The 16,777-nt window shown below is 30.8% G+C and overlaps 2 protein-coding genes across 2 annotated transcripts; one reads left to right on the top strand and one right to left on the bottom strand.

Moving 5' to 3' along the window:
* The first annotated feature begins 355 nt into the window (after positions 1 to 355).
* On the top strand, positions 356 to 1,030 carry LOC120084800 (secreted RxLR effector protein 161-like). The gene has a single exon (XM_039040619.1). The coding sequence runs from the start codon at positions 356 to 358 to the stop codon at positions 1,028 to 1,030; it is 675 nt and encodes a 224-aa protein (XP_038896547.1).
* Positions 1,031 to 5,450: 4,420 nt separating this feature from the next.
* LOC120085148 lies at positions 5,451 to 8,685 on the bottom strand. Its single transcript, XM_039041024.1, has 2 exons — positions 7,887 to 8,685; positions 5,451 to 6,099 (listed from the first exon to the last, which is right to left on the bottom strand). Exons 1-2 carry the CDS (start codon positions 8,340 to 8,342, stop codon positions 5,740 to 5,742), a joined length of 816 nt encoding a protein of 271 aa, XP_038896952.1. The 5' UTR covers positions 8,343 to 8,685; the 3' UTR covers positions 5,451 to 5,739.
* Between the last annotated feature and the right edge of the window lie 8,092 nt (positions 8,686 to 16,777).

A 16,777-nucleotide genomic window follows, 5' to 3' on the forward strand; every position in this document is an offset into this window, starting at 1 on the left:
TTCTAAAGGATGGGAGATCCGTCAGCTGGAATTCAATAACGCCTTCCTAAATGGAAACCTACAAGAAGATGTATATATGAAGCAACCTATTGGTTATGTTAGCACCTAACATCCTGATTATGTGTGCAATTTAGACAAAGCAATCTATGGCTTAAAACAAGCCCCTCGAGCCTGGAGCAACACACTAGGCAGTGCCTTAATCAGTTGAGGATTCAAAGTATCAAAGGCTGACAATTCATTGTTCATATTTCACACTCGTGAGGCTGTTATATTTCTGTTGGTTTATGTAGATGATCTGATAATAACAGGTAGCAATTCTCGACTAATATCCTAGCTCATCAACCTATTTAACAGCATGTTTGCCTTGAAAGACCTAGGCCGCCTCACCTATTTCTTAGGCATCCAAGTCCACTATCTCAAGTCAGACTTCATCCTAAATCAAGCAAAGTATGTGAAAAACTTACTCCACAAACTTGGTCTCACTGATCTTAAACCGGCAGCCTCACCCTGCACAGTAGGTAAACATCTTTCAATAACTAATGGACAACCACTATCTGATCCCTACTTGTTCAGAAGCACCATCGGAGCCCTTCAATATCTAACACATACGAGATTGGATATAGCACACATAGTTAATCACTTGAGTAAATTCTTGAAGGCTCCTACGAATATTCATTGGCAAGCAACTAAGCGGGTACTCCGATACATCAGTGCCACCAGACATCATGGTCTTCTTTTTCAACCTAACACTGATTTACAACTTACAACATTTTCGGATGCTAATTGGGCTTCCAACATTGATGACAGGAAATCTATTGCAGCATACTGTGTGTATGTCGACAACAATCTAATCTCTTGGTCCTCTAAGAAGCAAACAATGGTTGCAAGATCCAACACAAAGTCTGAATATCGGGTCCTTGCTCATGCCATAGCTGAGATCATCTGGCTTAAACAACTTATGAGTGAACTACAAATTCAAACAACCTACAAACCTATTTTATGGTGTGACAACATAAGTGTTGAACTCTAGCCTCAAACCCGATGTTTCATGCTCGAACGAAACACATTGAGCTCGATGTACACTTTGTTCGTGACCAAGTCATTAATGGCAAACTTGAAGTACGGTACATTCATCGTCGGATCAGATTGTTGATTGCCTGACAAAGTCGTTGACACAATCTCAATTCCATCTCCTTCGAAAAAACTCGGTGTCGTTGACCTCCCCACAAGTTTGAGGGGGGATGTTAGAATAAAAGAAATCAGCAAGGACCAATCAGAAAAAAGAAGCCAACCACCTAAGCAAAGTAGTGCCAAGTCAAAAAATCCAATTGGATTGGATATATAAAAAGAAAGAAAGAGGGAAACAGCCAATCAATTCTGTTTTTAAAACAATTATACCAACCTGTTGTTGGGTTTTATGTCCTAAAACTCGTGGTATGTAAACAATGGAACTTATTCTGAAAATTTAATAAAGGTTTTATTGAATAGATCTATTGCTTGAATAGAAATCCAATAAACCTAAAAGTCTCTTGACTATTATATGAGTACTTGAACTTTATATGGAGATATAAAGGTGGATCAGGTTCGAGTAAATAGTCAAAATGATCTTTAGTACATGGATAAGGTTGGGTACCTTATTCTGGTAACACTATTGGATACGGCCTGCTCTGTAGTTGTTACAAGAAGTTGTAAAGTGCTACAAATGAAGTGATCCTAATTCGTTCATGTTGGACATGAAGAGTGGGGGTGTCCTTGTGCAAAAGAGTTTGTACAAGATCGGACCAGAAAATGAGTCACTCTTACTTTATAACGTTGTTTACTATTTAAGACTGACTATTTCAAAGCGATGACCTAAGTAACTTGATCTTAATCCTGAGCTAACTATGAACTCCTGTTTATTTGAGATTGCCCTTAAATTTGCATAGGTGAGGGTTGGCTCAATAGCGCCGGCTCAATATGACTGCCATTTCAAGGGTAAGACTGGATAGATAGCTGGGGACATTAGGTTGCAAGAGGGAATTCACTCCTACCTGCTTTAGGGATAGTAGAAAGGTTATTCACTTAAGTGCTGATTCTAGGACTTGAACAAGGGATCTCGCCCTCTCATTTGGCATGAGAGGGGCTCGGTTTTGTGATTGGATCACAAAACAATTGTTCATTAGGGGATCAGTGAGGACTTAAGGAACAAGAAGTAATTTCGGGGTAAAACAAAGATTTGAAGCCGTTATTGCGAAACAACTTGTGAAGGGTTAACTTTACTAATCATGGTTATATCGAGTGGGACATAATATATCTACAGTGAGGGGAGTTCAACTATGAGCTTTAGTGGAGTGACCCATTAGTTAACGAATGGGGTTAGATCGATTCTAATGAGTTTAGCCGATTAATCTCGGATCGTTGGAGCCATGATTCGTAGGTCCATGAGGTCCCCCTACTAGTTCGAAAATGGATTAGCTCTAGAGTAGTGTGATAAGTTAATTTGAAATGTTCAAATTAGAATGAAATGGAAATTGGAGAAAATATATTTAAATATATGAAGATGAATTTGTGTAAAAATTAATTTAATATTAGATATTAAATTAATTAGAATTATTTTTTAAAATTGTTTAAATAATTATTTATTAATTTTATTATAAAATTAATTTTTGAAATTAATTTATAAAATTAATAAATTTTGATTTTAGAAATAAAATATGATTTTAAAATCAAAATGGATTTTGAAAATTGAAAATTACACAAAACTTGAAAATGAGTTTTTCAAAGTTCATCTTCAAGTAGCTTACAAGAAACCCACCTTCTCCTTTGGTTTACTCCAAGCATGAGCTACATCCCATGCAACACATCTCTTTGCATGATAGTCTGCAATGTATTGAAGAGATTGGAGTGAAGAAAGAGAGTAGAACCGCCTGAATTGTTGCTGAAAAATTCGGATGAAGAAGGTGTTCTTCAATGGGTTCTATTCAGTGAGATTTCTTCATATTTCCTTTGATTTCAGCTTATTTTGAGTCCCATAACTCATTCTAGAGCACCAAGAGGATAGTAGGGAAGATCTTGTGGTGGTCTACACAAGGATTTGGAGGATTTAGCAGCTGGAAATGGAGATTTTGTTGGTTCGGCCAAGGTATGTTCTTGAAACCCATTAAACTCTGTTTTTAGCATGTTTCTTTTCAACCATAATTAATGAATTAGAATACTTATGGATCCTGATTCCCTTCCGCTATGTGCAGGTGTAGATCCAACACCTATATTATATGGACACCTGTCCACTATTAGTTAGGCAAATTTATTCCCAATCTTTTCCTTTTTCGTTGCCTAAAACCCTAAGGGTAAGGTGTGTATAAGAATGCCATAAAGAGGCCACTATACATGTGTGAAAATACACAGAAAAGGAAGGAAAACATTGAAGCTGCATCATCCCCTATTTTCTCTTAATTCCAACTATACTTCATAACGATGTACACTTGCTCCAGATTTTAACTTTCTTAATCGATTTTTGAATCGACACAACACACACATATTTTTTTTCTCATGAATATGCATGAAATCATTTACAACATCGTCCACATAAATAGGTGCATGTAAAAAGTGATTATGTGAATATTTTTACGACATCTTTTGAGAGAAAATAAATAATAACAATGAACTTAATCTATACTATAAACAAAATGGGATATAAGGGAGAATTTTAGCCCTTTATTTTTAGTAAGTTCCTATGTTACCCTTTGTCGATGGGATGCAGTTTCTCGAGTGTAATTGTTCATTTAAAAGATAATAGAGACGACCTTTCTAATTTTTAATTTACGAAAGATAGATTTATATTTCAAATTTAAAGTTTTAGGTTGAGTCTTAAGTCAAATAGGTGCAATTGGTGTTGGCATGACACAACTTCGGGTGTATGTGTTTGATGAGCACAAATGGATGCAATTCATCCCAATGGAAGGAAACTGTTTGGATGCTGATGGTTACACATCCAACATGTACTTTCTCTTGTGTATATATGAAATGCATATACAAAAGAAAAAAAATTAAAATTTGTGAATATATTCTTAATAAAAAAAAAATTAGTTTCATATGTATGAAAATTTAGGGAAAAAATAGACAATTCTGAAAGTACAGTAGATTTATATATAAAAAAAAATTGCAGACTTAAATTATGATCATATGTATAAATTAATTGTAAATCTTCAACTTTTACTCAAAAATTAAAATAAGAATTTTAAATCAATTAAAAAATTAGATTACTAAATTGCCAAAAGAAAGGATTAGTTTTCGAATTTAAATTTTAAATGTATTGTATTGGTTTTTTAAAATCAAATATAATTTTTTAAATTATTTTGTATTAAAACTTTTGAATTTTAGAACGATAAAAACAAACCTCAAATAATATTTAGTTATATGGCAAAATGATTTTTAAATAAAACTTAAATTACTTTGAATTATAACTACAAAATTTTAGTCGCTATAAAGAAAATCTTCGTCTTCTCATCTATTTCTTAAATTTTTTATAAAATTCTATTTTGTCGTTCTATTCAAATAGTTGAAAGTATTCAAATATTTACGAACAAAAATTTTTGCTTTTTCTGTACTATATAAAAGAATTTGTTTATGAAAAAACCATGATATAAAAAATATGAAAATAACCATTGTTAATTTAACTTTTGAAAGTTTATGGTAATTAAAACAGAAACACGTTTTATTTATTATATGCTTTAAATATACTATATTTTAATTTTTTAAAATTAAAAACTACCAGATTTCACATACATTGACTAGTCTTCTATATCACATATGTCTTTCTATCTTTTACACGTTAGCTACCACATTAATTTTCATAATTTATTTTTTTAAAAAAATAAATATTTTTCTTAACAATATCAAAACTCAAGGATATGTTTTGAAAAAAAATTTAAAATTCAAAGTAAATATAGAAATTTCTAGAGTATAGAAATCATAATGGAAGCCTACTTTGGACTATTTTATGGAGTTTAATTTTGTAAGTCACGAGTTTGATAGTGTTACAAATACATGCTCATAGCCAATTTAGAAGAAAATTAGGATGAGGGTAAAAAATTAGAGAGAGACAAAAATAAAATGGACAATAAATTTAAGAAGAAAAATATAAATTAATTTTGGTATATCAAAAGTGATTTTGATACTCACAAAATTTTAGGCATGTCAAAAACTCAAAAGTGATTTTGATATGGCAATAATAAAATTTATCTTTCTTTTTTAAATAAAAATCACTTCCAAACATATCCTTTGAACTATATTATCTAATATAGATTTTAGAGTTTGTTGCACAAATCTAACTTATAAGCTAAAATATCCTAATGAATTTCAACTCCCCAAAAATAACTTCCACAAAATAATTTAATCTCAATTATGAAAACAAGAGGCTATATAAACAAACTTAGGCTACATATAACTTTATAATATGAATGCAAATTAAATTTCTCAATTAGAATATGTATTCAGTCTCCCACATAAAAATTTAAAAAATACCCTTTTTTAAAAAAATGTATATAGTAGTAATAAAAGGAATCACAGCCAAAAATCACAAAACAGCTATTTAAAGAAATAAGGATGAAGAAAAGAAATTAAAACAACAAATTCTACCAAGCAGTTTAACACATCCTGTACATAAAAACGGCCACCACAAGTGATCGTGTCCGGAACTAAAACCGGCCGCCATTGATAAGCTCCAAGGAAGTCGATACACAGTCGAATTTCGGCGGAATTTCATATATCGTCGGGCAATTTAAAGCTCTGAGAACCGAAAATATGATGCGAATTGTTCTGAACGAAGACGGCGACGCCGCATTTGGAGCCGTCGAAGGTTTCCCAGAGAGAGAAAGCGACGGTGCCGGAGACGGTTTTTTTGGCGGATGCGTCTTTGACGGAACAGAGCTTTTCGAGTTTTCTTACGACGAAATCGTTGGCCAGAACTCGGCCTTTGTTTTCGCCGGCGGGGATATCGGTGACCAGGCCGCTCTCGTACAGCGCTACCATCACGTTTGCGCCGTCGCTGTCCACCTTCGTCCTCAGTGCTCCGGTTAGTGTAACTTGCAGGCTGTCGGTTGTTGGCCTCTGGAAAGTCGCCTGCGGAATTATTCCGGCGAGAGTGATTAATGTGAGGAAAAAAAAAGAAAAGAAGCCTATCATTTTCATCCTAATTTTTGTTATTCTTATTTTATTTTAGTTATTAAACTTTTAAAAATATCTAATTTTAATCTTAAACTTTTAAAAATTATTTATTTTAATCATTACTAGATTCAATTAACCTTTAAGGATGAAATCTATTTAAGGATGAAATTGCATGTTACATAGGTTGTACAAGATAAAAATGAAGTAAAATATCAATGATCAATGTGCCCAAACATTGTACAACCAAAATCTTAAATCCAAAATTATTTTTGAGATCTTCTACAAAAATCACTTTATCACTTAATACAAAATTGAAATCCTAAAATTTTTCTAGCATTTATTTGACAACTTAATCATCTAAAAATACAAGTAGTTTCATTATTCTATTTAAGGGTCAATAGAATTTAAATAGTAGGGACCAAAGTAAGCAATTTTAAAAGTTTAAGAACTAGAACTACGTTTTTAAAAGTTTAAGATCAAAATTTAAAAATTCAAACTTCGAAGACCAAAATAGAATTTAAACCAAAAGTAAATTACAACTTTAGTCTAGGTATCTAATCTCCATTTCAAGAACTTTCACATTTGTATTTAACAACTTCTTACAATTATAATTTGGTATTAGATTGAAATTTTTGAAAATTAACTAATTTATTAGAATTAAGGTTAGAACTTTCTGCGAGGTATGCTACACCTAAGTCTCATGCTCTTTTTTTAAATACTAAAAAATAATTTTTTTAAAATTTTTTTAAAGAAAAATGAATTGCCACAATAAACATATGCATTAAAGCTTGTCTTTTGTGTTTATTAGGCCTTTAAACTTTAAAATGTGCATAATAGATTAACTTTCAATTTGATGTCTATTAATTTCTTGATCTTCTAAAAGTATTTAATAGATCACTAAAATTTTCAATTTTATATCTAACTATTGATCTATCCAACACACATATATATTTTAATTCACATATCTACTAATAAAAAAAATTAAGATTCCATTGGATATAAAATTTAATTTTATATTTGAAAAATCAATTATCAATAATTTTTTTAATATTGAATGTATCAAAGACCTATTAGATACAAAACTAAAAATTTAGGGACTCATTAGACACTTTAAAAAGTTTAAGATCCAAGTAAAAAAAAAAAACCTCAATGTTGAGGGACTAACAAGTAATTTAACCCGTATAAAATTGAATTTTATGTTCATCCTAAATAGTCATTTTATGTTTATTAATACATCCATAAGTTCTAAAAAAAACATCCGTAAAATAAGCCAATGAACTTTTAGGCACATAATTGAAAATATAAATACCTATTTGACATATAATATTGAAAGTTTAATAATATATCAAATATCTTTTAGAGTCGAGAGACCAAATAGACATATGAAATCTAAACATTATGTATTTTACTAAAAACATATAATAATAAAATATTTCTAATGGATACACAATTGAATTTTTTTTAATTAAGATCTTAATCTTACAATTAAGTCCTAACAAAATTTTTAACAAGAAACAACAAAAATGTTTCGAATCGAATCTGTATCTAATCGTTATTAAAATCAGGCATATAGTAAATTCAAAATTTGAACGATGAGACATAAACAAAAAAAAAACAATAAAAATGTCTCAAATTCATGTCTAATCGTTATTGAAAAAACCAGCAATATAGTAACATTAGAACGCGACGGTCTTATTGAATAATTTTTTGAAAAAAAAGATTAAATAAGAGGAAAAAAATACCTGGAAAGTAGGAGAGGGGTATGTAGGGGCATCTTTAATCATAGATAACAAACTAGTTTGGTCAGTAGCAACAGCCTGAAGCCGTCCTTGGACCACAACCTGAGGCGTAAACATTGTATCAAGCCCCAACGCCTCCACATAAGCCTTTTGCCGCACCGTCCATTGGCTATGCCCGAACGGATCTTTCCATCCCATATAATCCCAATAATCCACATGGTAACTTAATACCACCACCGGCGCCTCCAATTCGAAATCTCCTCTCCCTAATCTCGACAATAGAACTTCCGCTTCCGGCGACGTTGCGCATCCCTGCGATGTGAATAGCTCCACTACAACGCCGCCGCCTCGCCCCTGCTGCTCCTCCGCCGTTACCTCCGCCGTTGCTCTGTCGTTTGTGATTGCTGTGGCGCCGCCCCCGTCGCTCTTGCCGAAGCATGTGAACAGACAGCGGACCATGGTGGTGGCTCTGGCGGTGGAGATCTCAGAGGGGATCGGATCGGATGTGAATTGGAGAATTGAAAATAGAGAGAGGGATGAGATGAGAGATGGAGGGGAAATGGAAATGTTGGTTTGTAAATTTTATTTATTAGGGAGCTTTTCTGAGAGATTTGGATGGTCTAGAGGAAATTGGGGCGAACAATGTGCTGTAACACCCAACAAAATGCCCTTTTCTTTTCCTTTCCATTAATTATTATTATTTTCTTTCTTGGTTATAAGTTTTAGAAGGTGGATTTCCTCCCTAGATCTCTGTAAGAAAGTGTATAGAGTTCTATTCTAGGCCTCGTTTAGATTATATAATCTAAAGGTAATCCATCCATGTCAAAAGTGAGCTTCAATTGATTAATTTTGTTGTTGTTCAACTGTTTTTCATAATTGTACTGAAATGTGGGTCCTATTTTGAAATTTATAATCAAATAGTGTAATCTAATCAAAAAAGAAAATGTAATCATTGTGACTAAAAATTATGTGAGACTCACTATATTTACAGCTACTGTTATAGTTACCGATATTGTTACTGTAACTATGGAAGTTATGAATTTATCACATTTATTGTTACCTTTACATTTACATTACTGTTACCATTAACGTTAAAGTCAAGCAGTAATGTTAATACTAAAATGTGATTGATTCATAATTTTAAGCAATTGTAATAAAAAAAATAATCTAATTATGTTTATGATTCAAGCCTATTACGATTTATCTATCAATGAAATCTCATTTCGATTACACCAATTCTCACTACGACTTGGTAAACATGACATAAATTAGTTTCATTCAATTAATAAGCTATTCTCAGTTAAAGAAAATAAGGAAGAAAAATGTCAATTTACGCCCTTGAAATAACTTCAAGTTTCATACTCTTAATTAAAACTCTAAATATTTAAATTTTCATGAGTGGATCAATTTAGACTCTTTCATTATGATCACTCTTGAAAAACATCAATACATCAATTCTCATTCATGCGTAGATTTTTTTTCAAATATTTGCTTTATAAAATGAACGATTAAAATTGATATATGATGACTATGAAAGTAAATTATCCTAGCTAATAATTTAAATTTATTCAACTTCCTGAAAGTTTAAGAATTTAATTGATACAATTATAAGTCTCACGTGATTTTTCTAAATACGACGTAATGGAGGGTGTAAATTGATGCATTTACAAAAGTTATGCGGTTAAATTAATAGAGTTATTTGTTTAGAGTTTTAATTTAAACCATCTAAAGTTGAGGGGTATAATTTGATATTTTTCAATAAAATAATTTAGGTACATCATGGATTGCATCCATCATTATGCAGCTAATCTAGTTGTCCAACCACATTTTGTCACGTGATTTTTTTTTGTTTTGTTTTCTTAAATAATTTTGAATTTTTATATTATGTAGTTTAATTTAAGTGAGATGCAAAAGATAGATGTAGCCCATGATACACGGAGTATTACTCTTTCCAATATAATGTTGATAAGTTAATGTCTTATACACATGTACTTTACTGTAGATTAATGTCTATGTTAATTAATGGATAATTGTATGAAATACTTTTAAGAATATATTGATGCTATAGAAATTGAGGATAAGATAATGTCAACGTGTGTTTAATAATAATAAGTTAGATTGTAAATTTGGTCACTATATAATTGGAAGTTAGAATTAGAGATTATTAATGAGAGTTTCGATAAAATACCTGAACTATTTATGAGATTCTATCCAATTATAAGAATTAAATTTTAATTTTATAATTATATAAATGAAATTCTCATTTTCTTTAAGGGAAAAATTTATAATTTAATCAATAATAATAAAAAAAAAAGAGAAAAGAATAAAAGAAGATGAATATGAAAAAATACCTAATAGATTAAGGATTATGAGCGACAATGAGAAAATATTGAATTTTCCAAGCTTCCATCAATGCTTATTTTAATTATTATATTTAAAGATCGGAATAAGTTTTGGCCTCTAACTTCCAAATTACATTTAATTAACTTGGCACCATAGTTCAAAACTTCGTCGAAATCTCAGATTTCGATTGACTCGAAATATTAGTAAGAGAAAATTTTGATTTTCCTCCAATACCTCGAAATTTCTTAAAGTTTCGAAATTCTCATCGATATTTTAATATTTTTATGAAATTTCCATTTTTTTTTCTTTTTAGCCATTAGCTATGCTAGTTAAAGAAAAATGTATGAAAAGTTTTTTTTTTTTATCACATAAAATTTTTATTTTTAAGAAACCACGTATTTTTATTCAAAATAATTTTCATTGAGTTTTCACATCATTTTACCCTAAAATTAAGACCACATTTACCAAACCATAATGAAAATTGATGTAATTGTAATGAGATTTCATTGATGGATGAATCGTAATAAACCTCAATCACAAACGTAATTGGATTACTTTTGATCGCATTTACCTAAAATTATGAATTGTCACATTTTACTGTTACCATTATCGTTGTCGTTATAACAATAAATGTAACAATAAATGTGACAAATTCATAATTTTCATATTGTTACCGTAAAAATATATTTAATGGTAATAATAAAGGTATAGGGTTCACATAATTTTCAACCGCAATCAGATTAACCACCTTTCATCTCTCAATTATATTACATGATTTGATTAAAAATTTCAAAATGAGCCCCACATCTTATTAGGATGACAGAAAGCAGGTAAACAATAACAAAGGTAATCAACTGGGACCCACTTTTTACATTACCATTGATGCATTACTTTTCAATTGGTGTAAACGTGGTCTAAATTAATGTGAATTCTCTAATATTTCTCTAATTTTCTCTCAAGCTCTATCTATTTGTGGATTTTTTTTCATTATGTTGTGTTATGTTTAATATTATGATTGTTCTATTGTTATTATGTTATGTTAATTTAATGTTATGCTTTTTCATTTCTATATCCACTTCATTTTATAATAAACAATTTACAATTATTTATATGCAAATATTTCATGTCCTTTAATTTTGTAATTAATTTTCAATATTTGATATTATTTTCTAATTATATATTTTTAAAATTTCTACTCTCGTATCGACATTTATACAGATATTTTACGATATATATCTAACTATTGTCTTACTTTATAGAAATAATGATTAAAAATGGTCAATATAGTCTAATTCAACCATAATCAACGTTTCACAAACTAATTATAATAATTTCTATAAAGTTTTCCAAAATTTTTATCAATATTTTTTATGAAATTAAGGGACAATGATATTTCCATTGATATCGATATTTTGAAGCTTGCTTAAAAAAAAAAAAAAAAAAAGTTGATGTGAGATAATAAAGACTTGTTACTTAGAGAGAATAAAAAAAAAAAGATAATTTTATGTAGAGTTTAGTGGTGAAAATAAAATACTCAAAATTATAAATAGGGAACTAAAAGAAAAATATATATTTGACTTTTTTTTCACAATTAAGTATTTGCCTTTTACGGTTTTACCCTTATAGTGTCAAGTATCAAGACAGAAGATGCCGGTAGGTTGGTTGAGTTGGATTGGAGGCAATTGCGTTACCGGCACGGATGTGTCGGTGACCAACGGAGGCCTTGTGTCATTATCTGATTTGGTCAGACTTTCAAGTCGGTGCCAATTTCACAGCCCAACAGCTCACCTGTCTTTATTTGGTTTTAAAAAACTTTAAATTCAACTTTGTTTTTCTTCGGCCAGAGTATTTGGAATACCACATTTTAAAAAGAGGGGAAATGCTTTAATTATCGTGTTGGTGTTGGCCGTGGATTTTTGTACTTTTATTAAGCCCTCTTTGATAAATATTTGTTTTTAGATAATGCATTACCAATTAGTCCAAACAATACACCGACGGCCTCATGAATAATAGAGGATACCCAAATAGGAATGTCACCCGTCCAAAAATTGCTCCCCTCCACAAATATTAGAGGCAGAGTGCATACGAAAATCAAAGAAAAGAGAAGCACAATGAGCAAGATTGTGCGCAACAAAATTACAAGATTTTGTACACTTGCAGAAGGTGACATCACCTAATCGAGAAGCCATGGATTCCACATCCTCCAATATGTTACCAATTTCAATGAGGGCTCCACAAGAATTGAAGAGGGGGCTACCAACCTTTATAATATATTTAAGTACTTCTCTGACAACCATCAGCTCCAACATTTTTGTAGATTTTAAATAGGCAACTCTTTTGTAACCTGTGCAGATAGGAAATCCCTTGAAGCCACAAACCACCCAATCTGCTCATTCAAAGAAGCATAAGTGACTTGAAGGACTCGAGATTACTGAAGAGACCTCGGAGATCGAAGCTTTAAAGATTTTCTTTTACTTTTTAGTTTTTGTAATTTATCCGATTTCTCTAGGACAAGGTCCAAAGTCCACAAGCGAGCCCAAACCTAAGGAAAATAAGGAGACGACATAGACGAGTGCACATCTCAAAAGGAAAAAAGTCTGAGTCTTGAGTCCTAAATTAACAAAAATATATCAATCGGAAAATAATCAAGCAACACTCAATCTAGCGCCTTGCAACCTCAAGTGCTATAAACTACCATGCTTTCGCAATAGTTACTAACACATAATCATAGGTGACTATCAAAGGAATGACATAACAAATGGTCCCGTTCGATGACTTCAAAAGGGAAAAGTTAATAATTTTCAAAGGAGAGCTTTGACCCTACTCTTGTACTTAGTTGAACCATACATTACTTGTACTAACTTAGATCTCATAATATGGTAGGCTCGATATCATATAGGTGCAAGGATCTTAGTAGTTCGGCTTGAAAAGCAAGATTTAAACTAGAAGAAGTGGGCCGAATGCCAAGTCTACAAAAGACCCCAAAGACAATGAATACGTGCAAGATACAAGCTCCAAAAAAACATTTTTAGAATGGTTGAGGTAAAATTGAATTTATTGAGACTGCATAAAGCTGCATATGCTAAAATCATAATTTTTAAAACAATGAAAGTTAAATTATAACGAAGTTCAAATCATTGGACTAAATTCAGATTATTTTCTACAATTTTTTTTTTTAAAAAAATAGAGACAATTCAACTTGTTTGCGTTGATAAAATTTTCTCAAAGCTGAAAATATTAGGGCCTTGCATCAGGATTCAATACTTTTTTTTCCTTTTTCTTTTGTTTTTTTTTTCAATATCTACTTGGTGGATTTATTTTTAAAATGATTTCTAAATTATATATGGATTCTACGATTGAGAAATTAAAAATAGACAATATTTATAGGGCAGTGTTTTTAGATTTTGAATATACCTATTGAATACAAAAAAAATGGTAAGAAGTTCATGAAGTAGGATCCTAATCCTAAATAAATTTCTTATTTTAAAAATTTTAGGTGTTTTTAAATAAAAGAAAACGAGTTAACTTATTTATAAATATAGAAAAATTTCGCTATCTATCATAGATAGACTGCGATAGACATTTATCAGTATTAGTGATAGATGTCTATCATGGTTTATCACTAAGGAGTTTTTTGGATACTGAGTTGAGATAGGATGCCTGAAGTTCATATATTTGTGGAGTTCATATGTTTGTGTTGGGATGCAAATTTATTTTGTCTAAGTTCATATGTTTGTATTTGGATGCAGAATTGAATTCATATGTCTGAAGTATCTAGTGAAAATTTCGAACTTGCTTTGGATTTTTTTTTTTCAATAATTCTACCATATTTGTTTGAAAAATATGGATTGCAATTTTTTCTTTTAATTTTTAAAGCTTTTATTTTTTTTTATTTCTTTCTTTTTTGGGTAATGAACAACAATTAATCCACTACATTTCATGCATAAATATGGTTAAATAAAATTAGAAATCAAAGAGAAATCAAAACTTTTTATTCCTAAATTTTCTCAATGAATTTCATCATCTTCTTCTTTTTTTCTTCTTTCTATTGTTGCCATGTTTTTTACTTTATCATGATTACAAAAAAAAAAAAAAATTGAATCTCTCCCATCATCTTAGTAGGCAATTGAATGCCACTGCATTTCTTCAACAATTTCACTCTCAATTCTTTCAAATTTGGAGGATCGCCAGAGAATAAATCTCTATTTTCCCTAATTCTTACTAGAAATTGTCTAAGAAAAAAAATCTCCATTTAAGAGTTTTTTTTTTTTAAAAAAAATTATATGCTACATACTTTTCCAAATATTTTTAACACACATTTGATATGTGAATTCAATTGAATAAAAATATATTTTATAAAATTCTATATATAAATATTACACTTAATGTATACAAAATACTATTATTTCTATAATCAACAACTGTACAACATACTTTAACAGTCAGCAGTCTTATAATAGTCGGAGACTCGGAATTAGTTGCCAAAGTTGATTACCGAAGATGATTTTCATTGGAGTTTGTAGTCAAAGGTGGTTGTCGAAGCCTAACGTTGGTCATATGAAGGTGGTATTGGAGCTGGCCATCGGAGTTTGTCGTTGGAGGTGGTTTTCGGAGCCAGAAGTTGATCGTGCGAAGGTGGTCGTCGAAGATGATTTTTGCTGAAATTTGTAGTTGGCGGTGGTTGTCGAAGGTTGAAGTTGGTGGAATGAAGGTGGTATTGGAGTTGGTTGCTGGAGCTTGTCATCGGAGGTGGTTGTCGAAGTTCGGAGTTGGTTGTCAGAGTTGCTCGCTCGAAGATGGTCATCGAAGGTGATTTTTGTCGAAGTTTGTAATCGGAGGTAGTTGTCGGAGCCTACGAAGGTGCTTGTTGGAGTTGGTCATCAAAGTTTGTTGTCGAAGATGGTTGGTCGTGTGAAGGTGGTCGTCGGAGTTGGATCACCGAAGTTATCATCGGAGGTAGTTACTGGAGCTCAAAATTGGTCATCAGAGTTGGTCGTGCAAAGGTAGTCATCGAAGTTGTCATCAGAGGTGGTTGTTGGAGCTTTGAGTTGGTCGTCGGAGTTGTCATTAGAGGTGGTTGTCGGAGTCCGAAATTGGTTCCCGAAGTGTGACAATGATAGTCACTGATAGTGGACAATGAGTTGAGCCATTAAAAACATTGGAAGAATGGAGAATTAGGGTGAGTTGGTAAAATATACTAACTCAACTCCACCAACATTGAAAGTTGGTGGGCCAAACATTGAGTTGGTATATTACACCAACTCAACTTAACTCATGTCAGCGAACCAAACACCTTAATGGACAGTGACATTTTGCTATACTTGAAAATATTTTTAGCAATTTTACCATTTAAAATAATTACCCTAAAACTTTTGTGATTAAACTGCTAACCAAACACATTTTCTTATAACATTTTCTTTGTTATTCAGAATTTGACTTCGACTTCAAATTTTTATACTTATTGAAAAAAAAGAGAAAATTTTATTGAAAAATAACTTTACTAAATACGATTTAAATGAACAAAAATCTGCCAACTGCTATATAATAGGCTTATTATAGGGAAAATTAAAAGGATATTGTCCTTTTAGAAACTATTTAGGAAAATATTGTTGTTTTCAAACTATTTGTAAAAATATTGTTGTTTTTTTTTAAAAATAAGTCGAGGGTTCAAAATTCGACCTAGATCTTCCCATTTCTCTTTACATTTGCACGTCAAACTTTGAACTCTCGATCTTGCCCTAACATTATTATTGGGTCTGTTTAATTATCATTCCAGAGACCTTCCTCATAATTATTTGATGTGGAGAGAACGAAAGACCTTCCTCATAACACTCATAATTATTTGATGTGTTAAAAATAATTTTGTATTGGGAGAGAACGAAAAAGGGAAGAGTAAGATAGAGAGCGAGATTATGAGAGAGAGCGAGATTTGAGAGAGCGAGATTTTGAGAGAGAGCGAGATTTTGAAAGAGAGCGAGAGTTTGAGAGAGTGAGAGCGAGAGCTAGATTTTTTGAGCAAGAGCGAGATATCCGTACAAATTTTTCTTTTTTTAATTATTACACATTCCACCTTCTTCTTTCTTTCTTCATTTTTTTTTAATTTTTCATTTTATAAAAATAATTTCTAAAAATAATTTATTATTATTAATAATTTTTTTTTAAAAAAAAAAACTCCATCAAAATCTTGGTACCAAATGTACAAAAGGAATCCAAGATCATTATTGTAAAATCTTTTAAACTATTGACCTCACTAACTGATTAAAATTTTTGTTCTTTATATCAATAATACAGTTTTATTTATAGACTTGCATATGAAGGTTTTGAGTGTTGATTTGATTTATTATGTCCCCAAATTATTATCTAAAATATGTAAATTTGAATATTGAAGTTTTTTTTACCTAACTTTTTAGATTTAGACTATCTGATATTATTATTTAGTCAATGGCATTTAAAAGTTTCTATATCAAAATAATTACTATTTCATAAATATAAAAAAGAATAAATTAAAAAAATAATATCTCATAAAAATAAAAAAATGTAAATTAAATATC

This window comes from Benincasa hispida, chromosome 9 (genome assembly GCF_009727055.1).
Source record: "Benincasa hispida cultivar B227 chromosome 9, ASM972705v1, whole genome shotgun sequence".
NCBI lineage: Eukaryota > Viridiplantae > Streptophyta > Magnoliopsida > Cucurbitales > Cucurbitaceae > Benincasa > Benincasa hispida.

Coding starts and splice junctions, on each gene's coding strand:
- LOC120084800 (XM_039040619.1), top strand. CDS start 356: ATGTTTGCCTTGAAAGACCTAGGCCGCCTCACCTATTTCTTAGGCATC.
- LOC120085148 (XM_039041024.1), bottom strand. CDS start 8,342: ATGGTCCGCTGTCTGTTCACATGCTTCGGCAAGAGCGACGGGGGCGGC. Junction 6,100..7,886: donor ACCCCTCTCCTACTTTCCAG/GTATTTTTTTCC, acceptor ATAATTCCGCAG/GCGACTTTCCAGAGGCCAAC.